Source organism: Falco naumanni, chromosome 4, assembly GCF_017639655.2.
Source record: "Falco naumanni isolate bFalNau1 chromosome 4, bFalNau1.pat, whole genome shotgun sequence".
In the NCBI taxonomy this organism is placed as follows: Eukaryota; Metazoa; Chordata; class Aves; order Falconiformes; family Falconidae; genus Falco; species Falco naumanni.
In genome coordinates, this window is record NC_054057.1 from 62,398,828 (window position 1) to 62,423,990 (window position 25,163).

The following is a 25,163-nucleotide window of genomic DNA, read 5'->3' on the forward strand; positions in this document are numbered from 1 at the left end:
CTTATCCTAAAGCTTCCTCTACAATCAATATATGACTATCAACCATCATCTCTGGATGGAGGGATTTTTTGATAACCAAATGGAAAAAAAAAAAAAATCTACCCCAGGAAAGCTTCTGGCACACTGATTACATGTATATGTTATGAGTTCGCAAGTGATTAGTGAGTCTCGGTTTTTCCATAAAACTTTTTTTCACATTCCGTACACTTGTAAGGCCGCTCTCCTGTGTGAGTTCTCTGGTGGCGAATCAAGACTGCGTGGTGACCAAAGTTTTTACCGCAGTCTGTGCATATATAAGATGATACCCGATGATGTTTAGTGTGAATTTGTTTGTATTTTAGAAGTCCAATCTTCAATTTAAAAATTTTAAAAAAATTAAAAAAAAATTAAAAAAAAAATTCTGACGTTCTGTACACAGATACAGTCTTTCTCCTGCATAGGTCTGCTGATAAAAGAGGATCTCTTTGAATTCATTAGGTTCTTCCTCAAGAGAGCCATTGCCTCTTCTGCTTCCCATTGGATTTGCCTGACCTGTTGCTGAATTATGATGACTCTTGCATGTTACCCCTTGTCCAAAATTTGGCAACTCTGGTCTCAAGTTCCTCCTGAGAATGATCCCTGCAGTTCTGTATTTTCTGCACTCTTTGCGTGACTCTGCAACTCGGATCTGATCACAGGACCGCCGCAGCCTGGAACAAAAAGATTCCAAACATTCCCTTTAACTGATGTGATAGAACATAAATCTCCAAAGAACAACAATTCCTGATTCACCATGACCACATCCGTACAAAGAAAACAAGTCTTGGGTAAAAAAGCAGGGATGCACTAGAATCCCCCTCCCTCTAATCCTACAAGCTTGTGCAGTTTGAATGTGTCACCAGTTTGATTTCTGACAAGTCTCAGGCCACCATGCACCTGCACCAAGACTTGTGGAAATCTGCCTTTCCTCAAAATCCTGCTGATGCTTGACAGGCAGTGTTTCTCTCACCTGGATATTGCTTTTGGGAACAGCATAGTCTGCACAAGGAACAGAACACGGAGATGACAGTTATTGTTGTCCTCTGATTTTTTTTTTCCCCCTGTTATTACAAAGACATTTCCTAAGCTACTTTAATTGTATCGATGCAGACAAAGGATACGTTGCACAAAGACCCGTCCTGAGGACAGCTTGTCAGCCTCTTCACTCTAAGCTTCTGAGCCCTGTAGTTTACTTGTGCCTTCCTTCTGTAACATGAGTCATTTTTGTTAATTTACATCAAAAATATTGTTCTTTGAGAAGGCAAAAGGCAGAATTTTTCCAGTTGTTCCTAAAACTGTAAGAAAAGACTTAGTGATACTGTTTTCTAGCAAATCCCTGCACAACCCACTGTCTAAAAAGCACATCTCCCTTGTCCTCCAGGGAAAGACCCAGCAAGGGGGTAACAGCAAATGCAGTTGCTCTGGCATCTGCAGAGGGTGGCTGGGAAGCAGGCGAGCAGCATTTGTCTTCCAATTTTTCAACTTTTGAATATGATTTCTGGAATATTTTTAAAAGTTAGATGTTCAAAAGTGGAAAGTCTTGAACTCATTGCACCCTTAAAACCTAATTCAGCTGTTTGGTGCCAAATTCAGTCCTAACTGTCTTTCTGATACATGAACTTATTTTCCCCCAACTAATCCCTCCCCATGCAACACACAGCACATACTTTTTTAACAGATCAGAGCTTTAGAGCAGCTGTCTGCAGACTCTAGCTTTTCTGCTATAAAAAATAGAAGGTATGTAAAGAATAAAAAAGAAAATGGAATCACATTGTCTCATTACTTTATGTAATTCAAATTTGAAAGTGCAGAAGTAGTAACAGAATGAGGTAAGGCTAAATCAGTGTTTCTTAAACGGAACCGAAGTGTGGCACCAAGTGCAAACTAGAGTATGTGACAACTCAGGCTCTAGGGGTTCACAGCACTTCTGTTCCTGCAGTCTAAAGGACAAGTAAAGGCACTTCTAGCTCCTAAATACAGCAAGTTCTTCTTCTGTTAATCCAGGGAATTACCTGAATGCTGAGGAGCCATTGAGGGCTCACATCTTCAAATTAAAAAACAACTACTTCCAACAAATGTATCGTTGGGCACTTAAAACTAACCAGTAAGACTTCTTCATTTTCTCGGTCATCATTCATGTTATCTAACTATTTCTGCAGCAAAAGTAGTTCAACACTCTTCAGCAAATCACAAGAACAAACATACATCGGGATTTGGGGCTGATGAAAATACTAACTATAACAAGTCCACAGGACTCAGGATACCACATGCCACTGCTGCTCCTGAGCTCATGTCTCTTAACCTCTTCCACTCTCCTTTGTTCCTCGTTTTAGTCAACACGTGCATCACCAGCGGCAGAGCCTTCCACTCGCCACTGTTCTACCCGTATCACACAGACAAGGTATCACCTACACACACAGACTGAGTACCTGACAACAACAGAGCGCAGGGAGGCAGCAGTTGCGGAAGCATTAGAAAAGCCACTGTCCTTCAATCTTTAAAGAAAAGATTGTGGAGCTTATCATCTCACAAAGATTCCGAAGCATCTAAATATTAATTCAGCGGGAATCAAGGGATTTGAGGAGTGACTGTTAGACAAGAGCCAGGCCAGAAACTGCATAGATCTGTGAGCCTTCAGCGAGAAAGGAAAAACTAACCTTTACCCAGCGTGGTTAAAGATTCATAATTCTCCTTTATCACCTTCTTGTAAAGTTCTTTCTGCCAATCTTCCAAGTCCTTCCCCTCACACACTGCACCATTATTAAATGTCCCAGGCACCTAAACCAAGGTGTTCAATAGTTGACACCATTAGCAAGCTGTACATCCTTGAAAGCCCTCTTCGTCACACAGTATTAAACAAGCGCTCACCAGCCAACCTTACGTACAACCAGCACACTAGCTGAGGGCTTTATACACAAATCCTCTGCTGTTATTTCTGCATGCAACTCAGAATGAGTAAAATTACTTAATAATGTGACTCAACTGAAATTATGATTCTATAATGACTGTGGCAAAAGTTAGTCGTAAAAAAAAAAATATCTGTGGTCACATCAATACCTAGCCCCATCAAGGAATTTGGCTCTTCCTTTCACTGAAAAACAGAAAATACTCCAGAGTGTATTTTAAATAAGCCCTGAGGCAGTGCCACAGTCTGTCAGATCTGGCTGTAAGAGTTCTTCCCTAATAATAAAAGTTAACACAAACAAAAAATTAAGCCCTACAAATACAAAGAGATTAATACTGTGGTTATTTTGCAATGTATATATACATTCTGTGTACATACTTTGTATCTGTACTTTATATCTACAGAGTACCACATTTCTACATGCTTGCCTTTGAACATGTTTTAATTTGCCTTTCAATCTAATGCCCAGCTCACTGGTTCAGATGTTTGCAGATTCCATCATGTATAAGCTTGCATCAGGTATAAACTCAATTGTACAAATCTGCTGCCAAAAATTTCATTAATTTGTCACTAGATGGGATCGCAATCCAAACCAAATACACCAGGGAGAAGGTTGAGCAGTTAAACCTTTGTCTTAGCCCCAAACACCCACGCTATGGAAACTCCACCACCACCAAATCATCTCAGTGACTCTAAACATAATTTTTCCAAGCATGAGGGCTGTCATGTACAAATGCAGCTCTGCAGGGAGCAAATCCATTTTACAGCACAAAGTGGGGCTGTGTTTCTAACAAATAGCACAGATTTTCTCCCTAACATTTAGGCACAAAATTAGAATTCAAGCCCAAAGAGCACGAAGATGCCTTTCATTTCCCCCCAGTTACCAGCCTCCCAGTGCCACCTCCACACTCTGCAGTACCAGGGAGAAAAACAAAACCACTGGCAACTTTTTACTGCCAGGTAGCATGTTTCACCTACTGTTGCTTACTTGAAGTGCTTCATGTGTAAATCTTCCTTTAATTTAAGGGAAGTAAATACAACAGCAAACATCTTAGTGCACCCTCAAGTGCTCAGGATTCCAGATTCGGTTTTGGGTTTTATTACTTATCCTACCACAGAAACCCTGAGGTGTGCCAACAAGCCAGTTTCCGTCTTCACCCAAAATGATTTTTTTGGGAACAGCTTCTTTCAACAGACGTCTGTTTTTTCTAATTTTTAAGGGGTCAATTTCAAAAGAACTGTCCTCAAAATGCTTTGAACACAGTCGCTGATGCTTGAAAGGCGTTCCCATGTCCTGGCCCATGTTGTGAATCCACTGCTTCAAGAGAGGTTTATTTTGTAAATGGAAGCCACAGAAAGTTACAGTACTGCTCTTGTACGCCCCGCTGGTGGCATTTTGAGAATTCAGTGCTGAGCAATAAACCATTGTAAAACAAGAAATGGGAACAAATCAAAAAACAACGTGCCTGGAAGATGGTTTAAAGAGTTTCCAATAAACTTCAGTTGATTGAAATGGAACTAAACTTCTCAAGAAAAACCACGGTTTTGAAAAACAGAAAGAGCTGAGGTCACAAAGAAGTGAAACATGGTGCCAAACTTCACTGCCAGGGACATGGAGCTCAACACAGCTGATGTCCGCTGTGCAGGGACAGAAGGAACCAGGACCGCTTCCGCAGCATGTGGCTTCCCTGCTTCAAAGCGACAGTGTACAACCTGAAAGACAAAAAGGTTTAAAATCAACTTAATGGACCATTACTGTGCAATTTGCATTTAAAGTAAGTTCTGCTACGTACGCATATATATACACTTCATTAATTTGCGTATCCGTGAGGAATTCGCCCATGCTCCACAACAAAGCATGTTATACAGAAGGCAGGAACAGAAGGGTGACGGCCAAATAACGTCCAAAAAATGAAAACAGGTTTATCCACGGGCTCTGGACAAGGACTTCCCCACCGTATCAGCTGCGTGCGGGAGGAGGCGAGTCTGGGGGACGTCAGCTCGAGAGGAGCTGCTCGGGCAGACGCATTGAAAGAGGAGAAAACCGCACACCCAGAGGCATCGTTAGAAAAGGACGATGACAGAAATCATCAGGGCGTAAAGGGCTCCGCAGAGCCCACGGGGCACGGCCCTGGAAACAGACACCGCCCGGCTGCAGTGCCAGCAACTCCCCGCCCCACCGCACGGCTCTGGGGGCCGGTGCGGGTCGCGGCCCGCTCTGGTACCAGGCGCGGAGGAAGCCAGGCACCCCCGTGCCATGGCTGCCCCTCCAGCCGGTCCGGCTGCAGGCCCCCCGCTCCCGGCTCCCCGCGCCGGCGAGGCTAAGGCGGCTGTTGCCCCCTCCGGGGCCGGCGTCCCGGCTCTGCGGAGAGGCACTGGAGAGCGGGGCACCCATCGCCCCGAGGCGCAGAGAGCAGCCGCCCCGTTGCGGGAAGCACGCACCAAGCTCCCCCGCGCCGCCGGGCCCCGCGGGCAGGCCCGGGGCCGGGCCCCGCCCGAACGGGCCCGCGCAGCCACCAGGGCACAGGCCTCTCCCGCAGGACAGCTGCTCCCCTCCTACCAGCCCCGCCGGTGCCGAGGTGGAGGACGCGTACCTCCCCTCTGAACCCCCCTCCCACCCCGGCCCCTCACCGTCCGCCGGACCGCCATCTTCCTCCGCGGCGCCGCGCCCCGCCCCTCAGCCGGGACACCGGCCAATCGCGTGGGGCCTCAGCTGTCAAACGCTTTCCGCCCCCTCACCATTGGCCGCCTGCCCTACCCATGGCGCGCTGTGCCCCGCGCCAGCCAATCACCACCAGCGCTTGCGGCGTGGCTTCCCCTACGAGGAGGGGCGGGCGGGTGCATATATTCCCATTGGCCAGCACAGAAAGAAACAAAACCCTGATTGGAGGAAACGAGCGTGACCTCACGGGAAGGGACGCAAGGTTTACGACCCCGCTTCTTCTCGTTGTCATAGCAACGGCGGAGCGGCGGCGGCCCGGGCTGGGCCCGGCCGGGAGCGGGGCGGCGAGGCGCCGGTAAACGCCCGGGAGGATCCCGGGAAGCGGCTCAGCCACGTGCCCACTGGGGGGAGGAGGGGGGCAGGCCCGGGGCCCCTCACGGAGGAGCGGCGGCGGGAAGCGGGCTGCGCAGTCCCGCAGCGCGGGGCTGGCTCCGCGCGCCCCTGGCCCGGGGAGGGGGTCGCGGCCGCAGCTCCCCCTCCTCGAGGGCAGGCTGAGCCCAGGGGCTCGCCCCGCTCCCGCCGGGGAGAATCCTGCCGTTCCCCTTCTCCACTGCCGGTTACTCCCACATCTAAAGCCAAGACCTGTCCTGAAAACGGGGCCCTGGGGGAAAGCAGGCCCAGAGCTCCTCCTCCTGTGTCAGCCCCGCTCGTCTTTCCTCTTCCTCCTGTAGAACAACCCACGGCATTTCTCTAACAATTTTATTTTTAAAAAACATGACATTTCCAACCAACAAGAATGCAGAACAAACTTTAGCAGAAACATGCACATTAAAAAAGGCCGTTTAACAATTTTGTCACAACTGTCTGACAGTGTAGGAGCCCTGAATCAAACCGGGCTCTTGCCTGACTGCCACTGCTGCCACTTTGTTTCCCACAAGGCTCAACGCCACCGACAACCAATGTGACTGATGGTACATCCAGACCCTTACTACTAAAGGAATTAATTGTGCCCTTGCAATGTCACAACACATCAGACTGCCAGCAGCACTCCCCTCTTCAAGAGATATTAAAGAGGAGCAAAAATAAAGTTTCTGAAGGAGAATGTTTAACAAGCATCTAAACGTTCTGTTTTCACAGGATTCGGAAAATTGAACAAACACAGAAGACCTGTAACAACGTGGCAAAGTAAGTACAACACAACTTTAAGGCTATGCAAAATTTAAACCATATTCCAGGCTCCCCAGTCATTTTACAATGCCAGGGTGAGGATCCAGCCTTCAGGAACTCTCTCTTAATGTTCAGCAGAAAGGAGCCCTAAGAGCTCTGTGATTTAACTGTGGGACCAAGCTGCCTCTCAGGCTCTACTCCCCTCTGTCTCATTGCCACTTCCTGAAGAGGCTTCTTTCAAACAGCCACAGGATCAACACTTCCTTTCTCAAAGCATTTCACACAAGTAGGTGTCTCCTGGCACTGTTTCACTGTTTGGTGGACAATTAGTAAATGACTCACTTGTTTTCAGCCCTGTCCCTGGACTGTGGCCTCTCAGTAGCTGAGGGGTAACATTTCAGCTAGTCTCCAGCCAGAAGCATTACAAATTGTTCTGTGTGTCACCGTCATTTCTCTCTGGCATGGATTCACGGCTCGCAGTAACTCCAAGCATCGCAGACTTCCTACACAGCTCCAACACATCCCAAACAGCTACAGGCACCAGTGAAAGCTGTGAAACAGCTCTGCACACCATTTCAATGTGATCTGTGGAAAATATCCCCCCCACCAACCTTCTCCCTTTGCCTGGGAGGGGGCTCAGGATGGCCGTTCAACAGCCTCCTCCTCCCGCCACAGTCCAGCACAGAGCTGGGGGTTCCTGCCACAGCCCTGCAAGGCTGATGGCCAAGGGGGTCTGCGAAACCCCCGGCTGGACGGGATTTTCTATATGGAGTGCATCACAGACCCCCTGATCTCTGTGCAGGGCCAACCGGCCAATGTCAGGTGTGTTTCTTGCATGTGAGTTTCCTGATGTTTCATCAAACTCCTCCTGAGCACAAATCTTTTCCTGCAGAGGGGGCACTGGAAGAGCCCCTCTCCTGAGTGCCGGCGCTGGTGGTTTAGAAGGTAATCCTTTCTCCTGTAGCTTTTATCACACTCAGAGCACTTGTATGGCCTCTCTCCTGTATGAGTCATCTGGTGCCTAACAAGCCACGAATGGCAAATGAAGCTTTTCCCACAGTCACTGCAGATGTAGGATTTGCCCCTGCCCTGGCTCTGCTGCTGGCCTGCGGGGCTGCCCCGGGGCATGAAGTGCTGCCTGCAGCGGGTGCAGGACTCCGACCTGTCCTGCCCGTGATCACAGCAGGGGCTGGCTAATGCGTTTTCTGTGGGGAAGTTCTCCTCGCTTTCTGCAGATGGCTGCTCCTCTCCGCTGAGGCTGTTGTAGTCACGAAGCCTGGTGCCACCCGCAGGGTTTTGTCCTCCGCATTCGGTACGGGCCACCAGCTGCGGCCCTGCAGGCAGCCCCTCGCAGGTGGCAGGAGCAGCCCCCTGCCCGATTCCTTTCTCACCCAGAGCACACGGCTGTGGGTGCAGTGGATGGAACACCCTTTCGTTGAGATTCTTCTCACATGCATGGCCCGGAAATATCTCCCCTTCTCGGGCTCCCTGGGGAGTCTGAAGATGATCCTGCTGGGTGGAGTTTCTCTCACATTTGTTGTACGTGCATGGTCTCTTTCCAACACTATTTTCCTGAGTGCTAAAGAAATCTAAGCGCTCATCAAACCCTTGGTCGTACTGAGTGTCACCCCCAAGGCCATTCCTGGTGGTGTTTGTTTCCATCATTTCTGAATTCCACTGACTGTCCCATGTCACTCCAGGACTAGGATCCTTGGAAAACTTCTCTCCAGGTCTTCTCGGTACCTCTGCATCACACACCATGCTCTCAAGGCAATCTTCTGGAGGGTCCCTCTTTGTGTTTTCATCGTGCACTGAAACAGATAGATTTCAGTCTTTCAGTTAAGGAAGCCTCTTAACAGTATCCCTCCAAGCCAACAGCCATGCTGAAGTAATAAGATGGGAGGTTTTAATACTGAGGGGAGAAAGTACCATTATTCCATGGAAACGAAATCTCCAAGAAAACAGAAGATCTTTTTGCAACTTTTTAAAAAAAATCTACATTAAAAAATCATTAATGCAATGTCTTATTTTCATCCTCTTGGTCAGATGTCTGAAGTGTGAGGTTAGTTCCCTGACAGAGCCGACACCATCGCACCTCAGTGCTCTCAGCTGCTCTCCAGACAATCCAGCGAGCACCTAGAGAAGCAAAGGGTCCGAGCCGAGGCACTGAAGCCAGCCCAGTGGCTCAATGGGGATGCCCCTCTCTTGTACCTTGTCTCTGCAGGCTGGACTTCTGCAGGGAGACATTCTCTGGCTGTGTCCTTGTTCAGACTGCTCAGAGCAGTGCTGCGTAGTGGCAGCTCTCACACCTTACGAGTGATCCCCAGACAGGGAGGCAGCTCTGGCTGGATGCAGAGGCACGCCTAGACTGAGAGCTGTCAGTCAGACTGCCTCTCCTCCAGACGCCTCTCCTGCTTTCCTTGGAAAAAGTTTACAATTCCTGATAATATAACCTAAAAAGGTATCCGGCACCTGAGCCACTTAGGCACAGCTCTAGATGTGCCATTGAACAAAACTGTTCTGCTGACCAGCAAATCCCCTCATTCTGTAATTACTCTTTCCTGTGACCAACCTCCAGTGTTCCATTTTCCAGATTATTTCCACCAATGCTCTTCAGCTTTCTAACACCGTGATTTTTCTGCACCCTAAGGCCTGTGATCCTTCCCACATCTGCAGGTTGCTACAAAAAGACTCCACCAAGCACCATGAAGGACCATGGGTCTCTCAGCAGTGTCAACCAGCCAAGTCCAAAGTTAACTGCGCTACATAAACATCCTGAGCAATTATTTCTCCAGCTGCGTACTGGGACATCAGCACACAAACATGTTACCACAGGCCAAACTCAAGCATGATTTGAGTGCTGTAAAAGGCACCAGCTGCTCTACGGTAATTGTCTAAGCACGTCCTCTCACCCCAGAAACTCCAGATTACATGTAAGCACAAACTGGAAGGCCTGGAACAGGCTTACTCGGCTGGAAAGCCCACCCTGGGAGTGCCCTCAGAGCAGCTGCAACAGGTCTTCCTCAGCAAGGAGTTGGTGGGAGCTGATCCAGCCTTACACCAGGGCAATATTCTGGATGGCCTTTTTCAGTGGGGCAAAAATCTTTGATGCTGGTAGCTCCCATGCAGTTACTGGCACGCTGAGAGTTTACCCCTTGATTTACTCTATAGTAACTTCATCACGTGCCATGGATGTTTAAATAGCTTACATGACATGAAGGAATTCCAGGCTACCAACTGATTTCTACACAGAATATTCCTCTGCACCCCCTCCTCAGTTATCCAAGTGACAGCTATACTGACTGGCCCCGGGTTATGGCCCAGGAAATTGTATTTAATTAATAACCCCATCCAAATTTGCACACCCATCGCCTGACGCTAAGCCTTGATCCAAAGATGAATCTCTACTAACTCCACGTCAGGCATGATCCATACTTCAAGTGCGCTCTTCAGAAAAACTCTGAATGAATGCTAGCACCTACATCTCCGAACAACACTTCCTAAAATCGTTTTGCATTAAAGCTGCCTTCTCTTTTGCTGCAGGACAGCTCTCCCGCTTGGGAATGCAAAGTCAGTGCTCTATGTTCATCAGTAACAGGTTTAGACACCACCAAGCCAGCTGGAAGCACAAACTTGATCCATAAAGCCTGAGCACACCACTGTGCCTGCCTTAAACAGACACCCCAGACAGAGCCTGTGACAGTTTTAGGCCAGCTGAAGGAGGAACAAGTCTCTGCCGCTGACAGAACCTGAAATTTTTGTGAACAAATACTAACCAGCAGACTGAGGTTTGTTCGAGTTCTTTCATGGCTTATGTTATAAGGTCATGACATTTAGTATAGTATTAAAAAAATGCCCTAAATTAGATTTAGTGTCCCAGAATTCTCAGCTGAAATCCATTACTGACCTGCACTTGGATCCGTAGAGATTTCTTCTTCTTTCTCCAAGTCTTGTCGTTCAGGGCAGCGTGGCTCCTCCTCTTGTTTAATCCATGATAAAACGTCAGTTGCATAAGTCTGAAATCCTGCTCATTGGGGAGAATTTACACAACTGAGAAACACTGGGGAAAGACGCAAAGCACGGAAGATTTGGGAATTCACAAAGGTAAGAAAAGTGCTGACAAAAGCAGGGAAGAAAGGACATCAAAAGCCACCTGAGGGGCAACTCCTGCAGTAGGAGTTTTTACCAGGGAATCCTCACCTGCATCAGGGCCTCTTGGGAGGTCCTCACCCTCTGCACCTGGCAGCTCCCTGGCACATGCTTCTTTGCCTTTCTTGGTCTGACTTGAAGCTTCAGGCTCACAAAACGCTTGCTTGGCTAAAGGAGAAAATTCAAGACGAGCATGTCACAACTGCATAAGCTCAGGATTTCACAAGGGTGAAACTGGCATTTGTTTTGGTTTTTGTTGACCCCCAAGTCAAGCTCCCACAATCCCAGTTTCTTAATGAAACCTGATGGAAAAGTCTAAAAATCCCAGTTTCCTACATAGGCAGGAAGCAGAGTAAAACAACAGTGGAGTCAACCAGTAGAGCTGCTAACCCTTTGTAAAGAGTAAGGACAGCCAAGCTCCAAAGCAGAATAGTTTCTTTGTAATACAAAGAGGTACCACCAAACGAGAAGGCAAGAAACAGGTCCCCGGGCTGTGTAGCCTCCCCATACAGCAACAGAATTTCCAAGGAGTTGGTGCACTCGCTCATGTACACAGAAAAAACACAGAAGAGGCGAGGAGGGAAAAGGCAATCTGAAGCCTCTGGACAGGCAGGAGAGGCACTGCCGCCCTGCAAGAGAAGGCTGCAGGGGACGTGGAGCTAAGGAGCTGCCAGCGTCCCCGGTTCCCCCTGAACCAGAGCAGCACGGAGTCCTGCCTTCATGCAATCACAGCCCCACACGGGAGATGGCACCAGCCACAGACCTCATTCTACCACTGATTTTTGCCTCCTCCAAGTTAACCCATCGGCCCCAAAAAGTCACTAATGGCCCACTGCACTAGATATTTAATCGGCATAGAGCTATCAACTCAAGGGAAGGACTTTAACGGGGAATGAAACATTTCCTATTCTGCACTGGATTGCTTGGATGAAAACCAGCCACATACTCTGCAAACTCCAAAACTGCTGTGAGAAGGGAAAGACGAAATACCAGCCCTTACTGGTCAGGACTGGTGGCAAGTCTATTCAAAACTTGTGAGCTCTTTGTGAAAGGTTTGGAATACATGAGAAGAGGTGGAGAAAAAAAAAAGTGCACCTTGGAATTTAATCCCTGTTTTATTTTCCCTCCAAGGTATGCAGTTACTCACCCGGGCAGGGCTCTTCAGGAACTTCTTCAGCTCCCCTTTTCTGCTGATCTGCAACGCACAACTCCTCCTCTTGCTTAATATGGATTGGGCCATCTTCTGTTAATAGGAACCAATGTTATTTCAATTCCATACACAAAATTAATTCCGATTCTCATCCCACCCCAGCCACAGCAGCTCTGTCCTGGCTCACATTACAGAGAAAATTTCAGTTCAGTTCTAGTTCTTGCTGACCAAAGTCTGTTAAACAGATCCAAAATATTTGTCACAAAACCTTCACCGGTTGAGCCTCAGAAACACACAAATTTTTCATGCAAGTGTAACGTCCATTTTGTTGTGGCACCCATTAGCAAATGAAAACACATTCTATATGGCCCTGGGAGAGGACAGTGCCACCCGAGTTCTTGTTCTCCAGTTTTGTTTCTTTTTTGGCTCTGCCAGAATTACGCCGTTCCCTTTACAGTCACCATTGGTAAAATGCACACCACTTTTAACCCATCAGAAAAACACTCGTGAGAATTATCAATGAAAATTATTGGGGCGAGGGGGAAGTCTATGAAATAAATGAGGATAAACAAGTATTCGAGGCCAGGCTGGACAGGGCTTGGAGCCACCGGGGCTAGTGGAAGGCGTCCCTGCCCGTGGCAGGGGTGGGCCTGGGTGGGCCTTAAGGTCCCTTCAACCCAAACTGTTCAGAGATTCTGTGCTCTGCACATTATCATTCCACCTCCGTCACACAAGCAATGAATTGGAGGCACACTTCACACATGTGTAAAACCAACTACATTGTGCACGTTTGTGCACAGGGAATAGAAAGTCCTCTTGACGGCCTGCCTTCAGGCTGGAAAACCAAACGTCATCCCACTTCGACGGGTGAAGCAGGCACAGCCGAACGGCAAGGGGATGGCTGGTGTGACAAAGGTGACCCAGCATCTGGGAGAGGTAGAAGAAGCGGTTTAACGCCATGTGCTGGTAGCGCTGGTAGGGATGAGATGCCCAGCAGCCACGTCTGAAAGATCAGGCTCGACACAGCGAGTGCCCAGGGGAGCGCGGCCACCCCGGCGCTGCCCGGCCGCCCCGAGGCCACTCACCGGCGCAGGTCTCTGCAGGCTCGGCGCTGTCATCACCGCCCTCGCTGCCCGGAGCGTATGGCTGGCTCCCGTCCTCCGCCTGGGCCTGCGCGTCCCCGCCGGCGCCGTCCAGCTCTGCGGGGGGCGGGGGGTGAGCAGCAGCCGGGGGTCCCGCCGCCGGGGGTCCCGCCGCCCGCCGCCGGCCCCCGCCGCCCGCCGGGCCCTTACCGAGGGACAGCAGCATGTGGTAGTTGCTCCTCATGACGGCGCGGTGCAGGGCCCGCTGCCAGCCGCGCAGCGCCCGCCACTCACGCTCGCTGAACTGCAGCCACACGTCCTCCAGGCTCAGCGGCAGCCGCGCCGTGCCGCGCCGCGCCGCCTCCCGCCCGCCGCCGGCCGCCCCGCGCCTCACCGGCACCCGGCTGGCCCCGCCGCCGCCGCCGCTCTCCAGCCGCCGCTCCAGCGCCTGCAGCCGGCCGCGCAGGGCCAGCGCGGCCCGCAGCTGCCGCTCCGCCCGCGCCAGGCGGGCCTCCAGGCGGAGCAGCCGCGCCGCCACCGCCTCCGCTCGCCCGACACGGGGACCGGCCATGGCCTCTGCCGCCGGCCCGACGCCGGCGCGACACCGGCGCGACGCCGCCGTACTCCGCGGCCGCCGCGCAGCGCCCCCTGCCGCCGCCCTGCGCCGCGCACTGTGGCGCCCCCCGGCGGGAGGGCCCGAGGCGCGGGCGGCACCGCACCGCCGGAGGCACGGGGCGGATCTGGGGTCTCCTCAGAGCCGTGGGGGACCAGGATCCCCTCGGAGCCATGAGGGACCAGGATCCCTTCGGAGCCGTGGGGTCCCTCGGAGCCATGAGGGACCAGGATCCCCTCACAGCCGTGAGGGACTGAGGATCCCCTCAGAGCTGTGAGGGTCTGGGGGCTCCCTCATAGGCATGAGGGATCAGGGATCCTCTCAGAATCGTGAGGCATAAGTTCTCTACAGAGCTGTGATCACACAGTATCCTCAGAGCTGTGAGGGACCAGGATCCCCTCACAGCCGTGGAGGACTGGGATCCTCTTGGAGCCATGAGGGATCCAAGGACCCCTTGGAGCCATGAGGGACCAGGATCCCCTCACAGCTGTGGGGGACTGAGGATTCCCTCAGAGCTGTGAGGGACTGGGGGCTCCCTCATAGGCATGAAGGACTGGGGATCCTCTCAGAGCTGTGAGGAGTAAGTTCCCCACAGTGCTGTGACCACACAGAATCCTCAGAGCTGGAAGGGATCAGGGTCCCCACAGAGCTGGGAGGGATTGGAATCCCCTCACAGCTGTGAAAGCTTCAAGATCCCCCAGAGCAATGAAGGAATAGGGCACCCTCAGAACCATGAAGCCTGGGGGTCCTCTCAGCTGTGAGGGCCCAGTGTCTCCTCAGAGCTATGGGGGCTCAGGACCCCTCCAGAGCCATGAAGGCTGTGGTGTCCCCTCGTGGCTGTGAGGGATCGCTTTACCACTGACTTGCGAGGGTGCAGGATCCCCTCAGAGCCATGGGGCTTTTCTGTCCTCTCAGAGCCATGAGGGTACAAGATTCCCTCAAGCTATGAGGACACAGCCTCCTCTCACAGTCCCGAGGAATCAGGATCCCCTCAGAGCCGTGGGGACTCGGGATCCCCTCTGAGCCCCAGGCCCACCCTGCTGGCATGCAGTGCAGGGTCTCTGTGGTGCATCTTGGTGTGGCTCCAGGTGCCACCATGGCCTTGGGTGGGGTGGTGGCAAAGCTGTGTGGCGCAGCCTGGCCCTGGGCTGCAGTTTGCAGGACGCTGCCTGTGCAGCTGCACTCGTGACTTGCTGAGGGGGAGCCCCCTGCGGTGGCAGCCCTCTGAATGGTCCCATCTGTGGTGGCAGCAGCCCCCCAGCTCTGCTGGTCTGCACAAGCATCAGGAGGAGCTCATGCCTTGGGTATCTTGCACAAACGAAGGTGAAGCTGAGGTGGTTGGAACTTTTTATTGAATCTTGTGCACTGGGTACAGCCACCACAGGAGAACTCTGCAAATTCAAGCCTTCCACAAGCATCTGGGATCTCCACTGCAGGTGTCCCCACAGAGACACCTTCAGTTAGGTTGGGTGACACTCCCAGGCCTTCCCTCTGTGACTGACAGCCACCATGTGACCCACGCTCTGCTTGGAATCACCACCTCACCTTATCCTCCTGATCTGGTAAGTTCACTGAACTGCCTGGCAATCAGCTATGAAAAACGGGACCTCCCTTAGGGTAAGAGGTGATCAGAACTGCAAAGGTACAAGTTTGCTTGTACATCACCTCTGTGGCTGACATGCAACTCGGTGGCTGACATTCTTGCTACAGGTAGGTCTCAGGATGGTGCCTATGTCAGGTCCAGCCCAGGAAGGGACAGAAAGGCTTAAAAACCTAGAAACAGTGTTAGGTGACACCTGTTGGTGCCTTTGGCAGGGGACAGGCCTGTGGTGAGAACCTCTCCAGGGGACGACAAGGCTCCTCTGTACTTACATGTTTTCTTCTTGCCTTGCATTTAATAGTTATGTCAGGAGCTGGATGCAGGAGAGCCGGTGTACCTCTCTCAAATACAGAAGCAACAGCGTTACACAGGACGTAAAGAATTCCTACTTCTATGCGGTAAGATACACAGAGAGGCTTTTATAAACAAAGATCTGAAGTCATAAAGCAATAAAAACATGGAGTTGCTTTAACAACAGCACTTGTAGAATGAACAAAAGCTTGAGTTGCTAGTTGCTCTTAACCAAAATAGTTTGCATTTGCCAGAACCTGAGAATCCAGTAAGATGCTGCTGCCCTGGGTGTACCTTGATCAGTTTGGGTGTTGTGTGTCGTCATTGTCTGTCTCCCCGCCCCCCCCCCCCCCCCCCTTTCTGTGCATGACTTTGTCTTCTTTTGTGAAGAATATCTCAGCCTAGATATGTGGTTTTGCAGTGGAGGCTGCTGCCCTACTGCAGCCTAAGCTATAGCAGCCCAACTAACAGAAGATCAGGAACAAGTTGCACGCTGAGGCATGCTACCCAAGGATGATAAAAGCTCAGCGTTTGTTCATGGAGGGTGCAGACTCCACAATGCATCTCAGTGTGGGTGTAGGAGAACCTGTGCTCTCAAAAACCTCCCTCCTTCCCCATCACCACAGCTTCTCTGACCTTCCCACACTTCTGCTCTTCCCTGTAAGCATTACTCTATCTGTGCACAGGGATGTTTTATCTTCTTTATCTTGGTCTTGGAAAAGCAGCACATTTCTGTATCACTTGATGCTTCTTCTTGGATTGTCAAATTTTCGCTATTTAAGCAGCCATGTATCTCAAAATAGCTCTGAGATTTGTTATAAATGTACGTATTTGTCTCTGAAATACAAAGGAGCTGGGCTAGAATAGGGCAACTATGACTCACCGTGCAAAATACTGCTTCATCTGTATTATCAAAGGCAGCATCAAGAAGTTATGAAACATGGAGCACATCAAGTGCTTCTGATGCTCAGACAGTGGTTAACATATGAAATCTCCCAGTCAAAAACAGGAGAGTGCTGTAGAGATGGGACATCTGGAGTGCCCATGTTTTCACCACCCAAACACTGATTCTTTTACAGTTGCAGATACAGAGACACCTCTCAGATGTGAGCATGACATCAGCTGTCAGGTAGCTTCTTCATTTTAACTGATGTTTAATATATCTAATAACAACAAAGTGGTAGGAGGCCAGCACTGGAACATACACAGCAATAGTGCAACAGGCGAGATGGCAACATAGCAGGACTTTGATGTTTCCCATTATTGCCTTTTTCTACGAGACTGAAACAGCCCAGAAAAGGCACCTGTAACTGTAGAATAATCTAAGAGTGCTGCCAAAGTGATCCTAAGATTCAGGATGTTCTGGTCACAGGGGAATCTGTGACAAGCACCCCTCCACTGCTTTATGTGGCAGCATCTTTATCCCAGAATACATCCTGCTCTTCCTGGACTCAACCAGGCTAAACAGATGACAACTGCAACACTGCAGTTGCTGAAAACTTTTTGCCAGCAACAGGATTGATGTGACCTGCCTGCGAGATGAGAATTGTGTAAGCAAGCTTATCTACATCCTGGTTTTGGATACTCTTACCATTCAGGCCCTGTTTGGATCTCAGATAGGCATACGGAAAAGAGTTCTCGCGCTCAGGTTCCACTGCAATATTAAAAAAGGATTAAACAATGAAAACGCACTCCATTCTTTTTCCTGATTCAAGGCAGGTTTCTGTCTCTCCATCAGTAAGGCATGATACTACAAATCACCCTTACCAATGAGTAAAATGATTTTTTTACAAAAGAAACATTTAGAACTTTACAGCTTTCATTTGCTCAAGTTTGACATTATTGTTATGAAAAATCAAGTATCTGCTGCTGCAAATTTAATTGGCATTTTACAAAGAGATAGAAACAAGTTCCCTGCCTTGAGGGCTCACAGTCTAAGTAATAAAGGTGTAAAACGGAAATAAGCAGTTTATCTGGAGTCAGTAGAAAGCCACTGGAGAACTCATTTTTTTACCTGCTTATTGGACAAGACCCAAACTGCTCATCTGGGTATCAAATGCCCCACACTGCTAACTGCGAAGAGACCCTCCTCCTTCAGCATGTCAAACAATGGAGAAAAAACAGTCCATGTTCCCTGCTTTATGGTAGCAAGTGGCCACTGAACACCAAGAAGTGATAAAACCCTGTCCTCACAGATTTCTTATCTGGAGGGGTGGGGTGGGTGTGTGTGTAGAAACACAGATAGGTGCACAGAAAAGGGCTCACCACACGCAGATCTACTCAGACACAGCAGAAGCTGTGAAATCACAGACCTCAGCAGCACTAGGACAAGAAAAGGTGGCAGGCAGTTAGTCACCAGGCAAACAGCTGCAGTGGCTAAAGATGCTTTGGCACACGTGGCTCTGTGCCAGCTCCCACAGCGTGGGTCCAGAGGTTCACACAGGCTCACCCCGATCTGCTCTGGGCAAGAATCAAATTAACTTAAACAGCCCGGAGCTTGGCCAGAGCTGGGCCAAAGCGAACACAGGAGTGCTCGTGTCTTATGCTCCGCTGGCAGGGCAGGTGACAACAAACCTGGAAAGAGACCTTGCTCCTGAGCCAAAGGAGTTTCCAGACTAAAATACCTGCCACAGCAGCCAGCTAGAGCCAGAAGAACATCTCTCTCTGAGGGGACAAGCCAGCCACCTGCACCCCGGCCTTGGCAAACACCCTGGGACCAGGAAGCAACAGAAGGGTTTCTAAAGCCATCCCTGAACCTGCACTACACATTTGGGTAATTTGCTAAACACATGTCAGAAGCTGGGAATTTCTTAACGGTTTGGGATACGATGAAAGCTCATCCTCAAGAACAAAAAACATCTGTACCTCAAGCTACCAGGAGGAGAGGGAGATGAAGACCATAATGAAATACAAAGGAAAGAAGCAGCGTTAATATATAGGCAGTCAGCAGGAAGTCATCCCAACATTCACTTCAGCATGTGAATACAGGTGTACCCCACCTCTGGCTTATGGGTGGCTTCCCTGTTCAGTTCCACTGGGAGCATTGCAGAGGTATGAGAAGCAGTTTGGGCAATGCCACCTCCTTTGGGCGTGCTCAGAGGCGACAGACAACAGAGCAAACTCCCCTTGGTCACTGCAGTGCAAGCCCAGAGTCTCCAGCAGAGCGTGTCCCAGTGTCTCCAAGCAGTATGTGGCCCTATCATCGTAATTTACTGCAAATTAAATCCAATTTCAAGCTCTAGAGAAAGAACTGAATCTATCTTTTCCAGCTCACTTCCAGAATAGAAGCAGCAGTGAAAACCATCTGGCCTGTGCTGAAGCATGGAGAGAGCTGGGAACTGACTGCCTGCTTCTCTTTGGCAAACGGGGGAACTGTGCAAGCCATCAGGGAGGCCTCACCCTGTGCACATGTTTAGTTGCCAGGAGCCTTTTGTGAACGTGCAACTCAAACTCACCCACGAAAAGGAGCAGAGCAGAACTTTGTCCAGGGAAGCCTGGGAAACTCCAGATGAATTGTTTCAAAAAAACCCCCAACCAACCAACCAACCAACCCCTCAGCCTTGCTGGAACCAGTTCAGCCAGACTAAAACTCAGAGAGGCCCAAAACACTTTATTCTGGAGAGCTTTTGGGGTGGACTATGAAGTACTGTGGCATACCACCACAATGAAGAAAAGGGTGGTGGTGCCAAGGTGGATCCTAATTCTACTTTGCTTGGATCTTTAGGATAAAATGTTAAAGAGCCTTTAATACTGAGCAATGGAGACTGTCTCCTCTCCTACCTCCTCAAGGGGCTGCCTGAGCCTGTGCAACCTAGCAGCTGGGTAGTGGTGCCTTCCTCACACTCTGCGTGACCACACAGTTCCTCTTGCGCAGGTGGATCTTCTCATGCTGGAGGAGGTGCTGCTTCTGGTTGAGGTGCTTTGGGCACTCGTTGCATTGGTACGGCCTCTCCCCTGTGTGGACCCTCTGATGCTGGAGCAGCTCAGAGGGGTGGGTGAAGGTCTTCCCACAGTATGAGCACCAGAAGATCCTTCCGCTCCGGCCCAAGTGTACGCGCTGGTGGATGATGAGAGTTTTCTTTTGGGAGAAGTACTCCTGACACTTTTCACACTTGTAAGGCCTCCCCTGTGGGCAGTCCCTCTGACTTGGCTTGCAACTGCCGTTGGCGTCAATGCTTTTCATGTGCCTGGGACTGCTGTACACCTTGTCCATGGCTGGGACACTGGTGTGGGCTTTTGCATTCTGGTTCTGCTTGAATCTCTCCTTGGCCACGTGGGTCCTGTCTTCTGCACGGGTCCGCTGGCGCTGCTGATGGAGGAAGCCCTCCTCTCCAGCGTGCGCACTTCTGCACTGCATGCCATGGCTCTCCTGGTGAGTCGTCACCATCTTCCTCAGACAAAAGCCCTTCCCACACGCTGTACATGAGTGAGGTCTCTTCTTGGGACAGCTATGTCCATAGAAGGTGACAGCGTTGCTTTTGCCAGGACCCTCTTTCCCCAGAGTGGACGGTACCAGCCTGCTCTCGCTCTGGCTTCCCTGCTGCACAGGAGACCTGCACTGACTATCAAGAGGCAGCGCCTTGCTGGGACCTTGGAAAAGCAGGTCCTCTGACTTTATTGCAGGGGGCTCTGAGCTTTGGGGGTGTCCCTCAGAGTCCAGCTGCTCTGTTTGGAATGTTACCATGTTATCTGCTGGAACTGACAAGAACAACAAAAGGGACATTCACTGACATGAGACACAAGATGCTTCCGAAATGCTTCCCACTCCTTCCCCCACCAGAAAGGCCCATCTCACACAGGGAGTGTGAAAGGCAGCTGTGCTCACCGAACAACAGCCAGCTGAAAGGCCAAAAGAGAGAATACAAGTGAAAAGCACAGGAATGCTTCCCTTTCAGTGGGCCAGAGTGCGAGCAGAAGTGAGGGAGGAGGCAGAGGGAAGTGCTGCCTTCCAAGACAACAGAGTCTGGCAGTTTCCAAAATCATCCCCAGCCATCTTACTTCCCCTAAGTGTCAAGACCCCATGGACCTGGGATGGACCTTTGCTTCTCTCATCAACACGTCTGCCTCCCTCCCCACACCAACGACTCTATTTCTCACTCTAAAGAGAGCACCAGCTTATTCCCCAAGATCCACCTCCCCTCCACTCCCAGGACATGGTGACTCACCTGCGTAGCCCTCTTCTTGAAAGGGGACATGCAAACACTGGCTGTTTTGACTAGATACATGCCTGCTACTGCTCAGGATATGTATGTAACGAGGAAGCCTTCTCTGCAGTCCTCCCTAAAGCAGTACAAATACATTTTCTCCAAGGGTTCGCTGCTTTTCATCTCTGAGCTAGGTGCCTGGGGTTCTCTATTCATGCTAAACCTATCTCAGATCTTCTCTTGACTCTCATTTCTGCCTGAACATTCAATTTTAGTTGACCTGGGTACATATATGACCCATAGGTGGAAAACCAACCAAAGGTCAAGGATGGAGACTGCCAACACAACCATTTTAAACACTGTTGACAGTGTGAGGGCAAAATCTAAGCAGGGATCAGCCTCCTGTCTGGAAAGCATTGCTCCCCGGTTCACCAGCGCTTTGCAGTGACTGACAGCGGAGAGATGACAATGTGACACAAGGGGCCTGAGAAAAAGCAGCTAAGATTTAGTCACGGCAGGGCAAATGCCATCAAAAACTGAGCAAGCCCCGCTGACACCTCTGACGTGGCACAAGAAGAACAAACAAAAACCAGGACTGAGGGAAAAGAGGTGACTGGTGAGCTGGGGACAGTCTGTTAATAATGGCATGTTTACTCAATTATTGGGAAAAACAGAGTCATTCCAGCTGACCAGTGACTTCCCTAGCCCTAGGTAGTTATTGAGGCACTGCTCTGGAGTGCAGCTCCCTCTTCTGAGGATGTAGCCACCAAGCAGAAGAAATTCCAGGAGAAAAGCAGATATACTCTAGAGGATATGAGACAAGACCCACACAAGGGAGCTGAGCATTCTAGGCCAGGTGCTGAGAAGCCCAGGGGCCGCAGGGAAGAGGCAAGCTCTGCACCAGCCAGGGTCCTGCTGGGGATGGGGGACAGCCTCTTGCTGCAGAATGGAAGCCAGAGGTGACATTCCATCTGGGAATCGGCCCAAACCCCTTCTAAGCCTGCTTTGCTGTGTCCTGTGACAGTAGGTTCTACAGCTTGCACACATAATGATAACAGCCTTTGCCCTGCTTGGTTTAAGCAAATCCCTGCTCTCTGGTTCTCAGAGGGCAAGGAAGAGCGAAGGCTTGTTCCTTCGGTTCCTGCTGTGCACTGCTCAGCCAGGCAGCACTGTGTTGCATCACCCTCTCTGCCATACCTTCCTTAGGCTGAGGAGTCCTACTGCGTTCAGTCTCTCCCAACACAGCAGCTCACCACCTTGCTGCTCTGCTCTGGACCGCAGCCTTAACTACTGTATTCCTTTCAAGACTGAGTGAGCAAAGCTTCACTCAGTTCCCCAGGTAATCTGGCATAACCCCACCATCTCTGGAGAAGACTGAGAATTTTCTTGACTTCTATTCCTAAGGATTCCTGTATTCCATTTGATTTACCTCACAAGTGCCTGCCTCCTCACATGCAGGGTCTCATCTACCTAGCACTTCTACATCTACCTACTAGTAAAACTGTCCGTACACTTTCTGCCTGCTTTCCTAACCTCAGCACAGCTCTTGCTCTTTCCGCACTGCCCCAGCTGCCCGTCCTCGGTCTCCATGTCTTGGTGTACTCTGCCCCACAGCAGGAACATTGGGGACTCCCTGCATCTCCAGCTGCACAGCATGCTGCACAACTGCTCGCAACTCACCCGCACTGAGCTCTGTAAACTCTGCATTCTCCATGGCTCCCTGCTCCTCTGCACACTGCTCTTCCTCTTGCTTCACAGAGCCCACAAAGCTCAGCTCTGGAATGCTGTGGTCTGGTAAGGTAGAGAGGAAACTACTGGTTATCATAGCACTGCTCGGCTCTTGACTCACTGTGCCCAGGTTTGCTCCCAGCCACCCTTTCACATACAAGCATCTCTCCAGCACCTCCTGTTCCTACTTCTGGGAGCGTTACTCTGCCACGCAGAGCAGTGGTTTTCCCCTTAACCTCCATTTCAGGAAAGCGTCCTCCCTGCCCTTGAGTCCAAATGCACCCTTTCCAAACAACGCTCACCAGCTCCAGGTTCCTCCGGCATCGTTCCTCCTTTCAGGCTTTCCTGCGCTCCTTCTCTGCTGTCCTGCCTGCTCTCCTCAAGTTTAAACAGCAGAGGATCTGCTAATGAGAAAAATCAAACCCATTACATTTTTTTTTTCTAACACCCTTTTACTCCCCCTGAACCTGCTCCTCCGGACATCTGAGAAGTTCTCCCCACATCAAATAAAAACTTATCACCTTGCGACATCCTCTGTCTGGTGATACCAACACCCAAACATTACGATTGAGAATAAAGCTGTAATTCGCCTCTTGCCTGCACCTGGTTCTGCTGGAATCTCTGGTGAAGCTGCCTCATCCCCCTCGCAAGGCACTTCTCCTCTCTGAAGCTGGGACAGGAGGTCAGGTTTGGAGATTACATAATCTGTTCAGGGGCACAAATATTAAGGTTTCCATGCCACATCAAAATGGCTGCTGCATCCACGGGAAGGAACATGCTCAGCTGTGCTCCCAAAATTGCCTCCATGGGTGACAACACACCGCTCAGCAGTGCGGCGAGCCCTCCACGGCCCGCCAGGAGACAGCTTCCAACCTACCCCGCGGGGAAAGCCCCGCCAGCCCCAGGGAAGGGGCTGTGCTGGCACCAGGCAATGCGGGGGGCGTAGAGGTGACTGCAGCCAGCGCCCACGTCCCAGCGAGTGCCAGTGTGACTGGATGTGACACGTGCTGCGCGCTGCCCCCAACAACAGGCACCAGCTTCTCTACCCCCTCTACAGATCTGCTTCCCAGGTGTGGGAGAAAGACACCAAGGGAGCTCATCCAGAAGCACCGGTAACTGACTAGAACAGCGATACTTACCCAGAGAGATCAGGGATTCATTCTTCCCTCTCAGCACGTTTTTGTACAGCTCCCTCTGCCATTCCTCCAGGTTCTCCCAGTCCTGTGCAGAGAAGCAAGTGGCAGTGCTTTCAAACACCACCGGGCCCTGCAATCGTAACAGTGACACACTCGGCACCTGGTCTAGGACCTGGAGCCAGGGTACCCTCCTTTCTATTTATTACTGCCATCAGGCATCAAGAAAGGAGAAAAAAATTCCTGCCTTGGGGCACCCTCAGGACATGGAGTAGCGGCTCAGATACTCTGTTTACAGAAGTTTGCTAATTCTTGGGAGGACAAACTGAATTCCACTATATTCCCGCCTCCCTGTGCGCAGAGCCCGAATCCATCACACGGGACCTGCCGTTTCTCCTTAAAACTTGACCACCTCTCCCTTTGCAGGGGGGTACTGCTGGATCTAAACATGTACGTGAGCAGGGAGGTGAGCGACCGCTGCCCCAACGCTTCGGCACGGCGGGCGATGAGGGTGATGAGAAGGTGGGCTGCTCCTGCGGTGCCCACCGAACGGTTCGGGAGATGTCGAGGGGCTGCGCCCCGAGGGACAAAGCGCCTGCGGCTGCCGATGCGTCCCTCAGAGCCGCTAACGAGCTGTTTGTTACCTTGGGGACCGCATCCCCCGGGGGCAGCTGCAGGATCCTAAAATTCTTGTTCTTCAGGAGGTTCTCCATGCTCTCCAGGCGCTGCTGGAGCTGCCTGTACTCCTGGATGAGGGTGCCCAGCACGGCCAGCTTACTTTCCAGCTGGCTCCCGAACTCCACCACCGTTTTCTCGCAGTCGAAGTACTTCTTCTCGGTGGTCACCGTCCGGCGCTCCAAGCTGAGCAGCCGCGCGGCGTGGGCGTCCACGCTCCGCTCCACTGCCTGCACGGCCGCCACCACCGTCCACAGCGAGATGCTGGAGCCGCCGGGTCGCGGGGCTCTGCTCGCGGCGGGCAAGCAGAGGCCGGCCGGATGCGGGGGCTCCATCGCCGCGGCTCTGCCCGCCGGCCGGACACCGGGACCGGGGCCCGCGAGGCTGCAGCGCGGCTCCTGCCGCCGCCGGGCGCCTTCGGGGCTGCGGGTCAGCAGCGCCCCGGGACGGGCCCGCCCGCTCCTCCCGCCAGGCACCCGGCCCCAGTACCTTCGTGGGGCCGCGGGTGCCCCCTGCCCAGGCTCCCGGGCCCGGCCCTTGTCCTCCCCGCTCCCTCCCCGCCCACCCCCGCCCGCTCCTCGCACGCCCCCGCCCGCTCCTCGCACGCTCCCGCCACCGCCCCGGCCGTGGCACGCCGCTGCCGCCGCTCCGCCTCTCCGCGGCGCTTTGCCTGCTGGGGGTGACGCTCCCGCCGCCGCTCGCCGCAGCGCCCCCGCCGGCCGGCGGCCCGCAGCGCCGCGCCGCTGCCGTGATGGACAGCTGTCCGTCACCGAGAAATCGCTGATCTGAGGGGGACAGCCAGCGGGGAGGCAATCCGCCGAAATCCCCCCGCAGCGGCGTTTTCCG

The 25,163-nt window shown here is 51.6% G+C and overlaps 2 protein-coding genes across 3 annotated transcripts; both read right to left on the bottom strand.

Annotated features, from left to right (window-relative positions):
- Positions 1-228: 228 nt before the first annotated feature.
- Positions 229-5,602, bottom strand: LOC121086996 (zinc finger protein 777-like). 2 transcript variants are annotated; one of them, XM_040591540.1, is made up of 5 exons: positions 5,555-5,602; positions 4,547-4,636; positions 2,676-2,796; positions 916-1,017; positions 229-689 (listed from the first exon to the last, which is right to left on the bottom strand). In XM_040591540.1, the coding sequence occupies exons 1-5, from the start codon at positions 5,570-5,572 to the stop codon at positions 595-597; spliced, it is 426 nt and encodes a 141-aa protein (XP_040447474.1). In that variant the 5' UTR covers positions 5,573-5,602; the 3' UTR covers positions 229-594. The 2 variants fall into 2 exon arrangements, 1 of the variants encoding a protein (XP_040447474.1); XR_005827493.1 differs by lacking the exons at positions 4,547-4,636; positions 5,555-5,602 and adding an exon at positions 4,037-4,383 and having other exon boundaries at positions 916-2,796.
- An 811-nt stretch (positions 5,603-6,413) lies between these two features.
- On the bottom strand, positions 6,414-24,869 carry LOC121086533. The gene is made up of 13 exons (XM_040590435.1): positions 24,287-24,869; positions 23,649-23,775; positions 23,113-23,214; positions 22,812-22,910; positions 22,462-22,572; positions 19,451-20,335; positions 17,229-17,291; positions 13,344-13,880; positions 13,137-13,250; positions 12,049-12,144; positions 10,953-11,069; positions 10,660-10,776; positions 6,414-8,563 (listed from the first exon to the last, which is right to left on the bottom strand). Exons 1-13 carry the CDS (start codon positions 24,650-24,652, stop codon positions 7,515-7,517), a joined length of 3,783 nt encoding a protein of 1,260 aa, XP_040446369.1. The 5' UTR covers positions 24,653-24,869; the 3' UTR covers positions 6,414-7,514.
- Between the last annotated feature and the right edge of the window lie 294 nt (positions 24,870-25,163).

Bases quoted from the DNA above. Each gene is read 5' to 3' on its own strand.
- LOC121086533 (XM_040590435.1), bottom strand. From the start codon at position 24,652: ATGGAGCCCCCGCATCCGGCCGGCCTCTGCTTGCCCGCCGCGAGCAGA. The intron at 13,251-13,343 runs GTAAGGGCCCGG...CGCCCCCCGCAG, and splicing joins CCACATGCTGCTGTCCCTCG to AGCTGGACGGCGCCGGCGGG. The intron at 8,564-10,659 runs GTCAGTAATGGA...TATCTGTTTCAG, and splicing joins CTCTACGGATCCAAGTGCAG to TGCACGATGAAAACACAAAG.
- LOC121086996 (XM_040591540.1), bottom strand. The intron at 2,797-4,546 runs TTGAGCTCCATG...ACCTTGGTTTAG, and splicing joins CACAGCGGACATCAGCTGTG to GTGCCTGGGACATTTAATAA. The intron at 690-915 runs GTGCATGGTGGC...TTTTTGTTCCAG, and splicing joins TTCCACAAGTCTTGGTGCAG to GCTGCGGCGGTCCTGTGATC.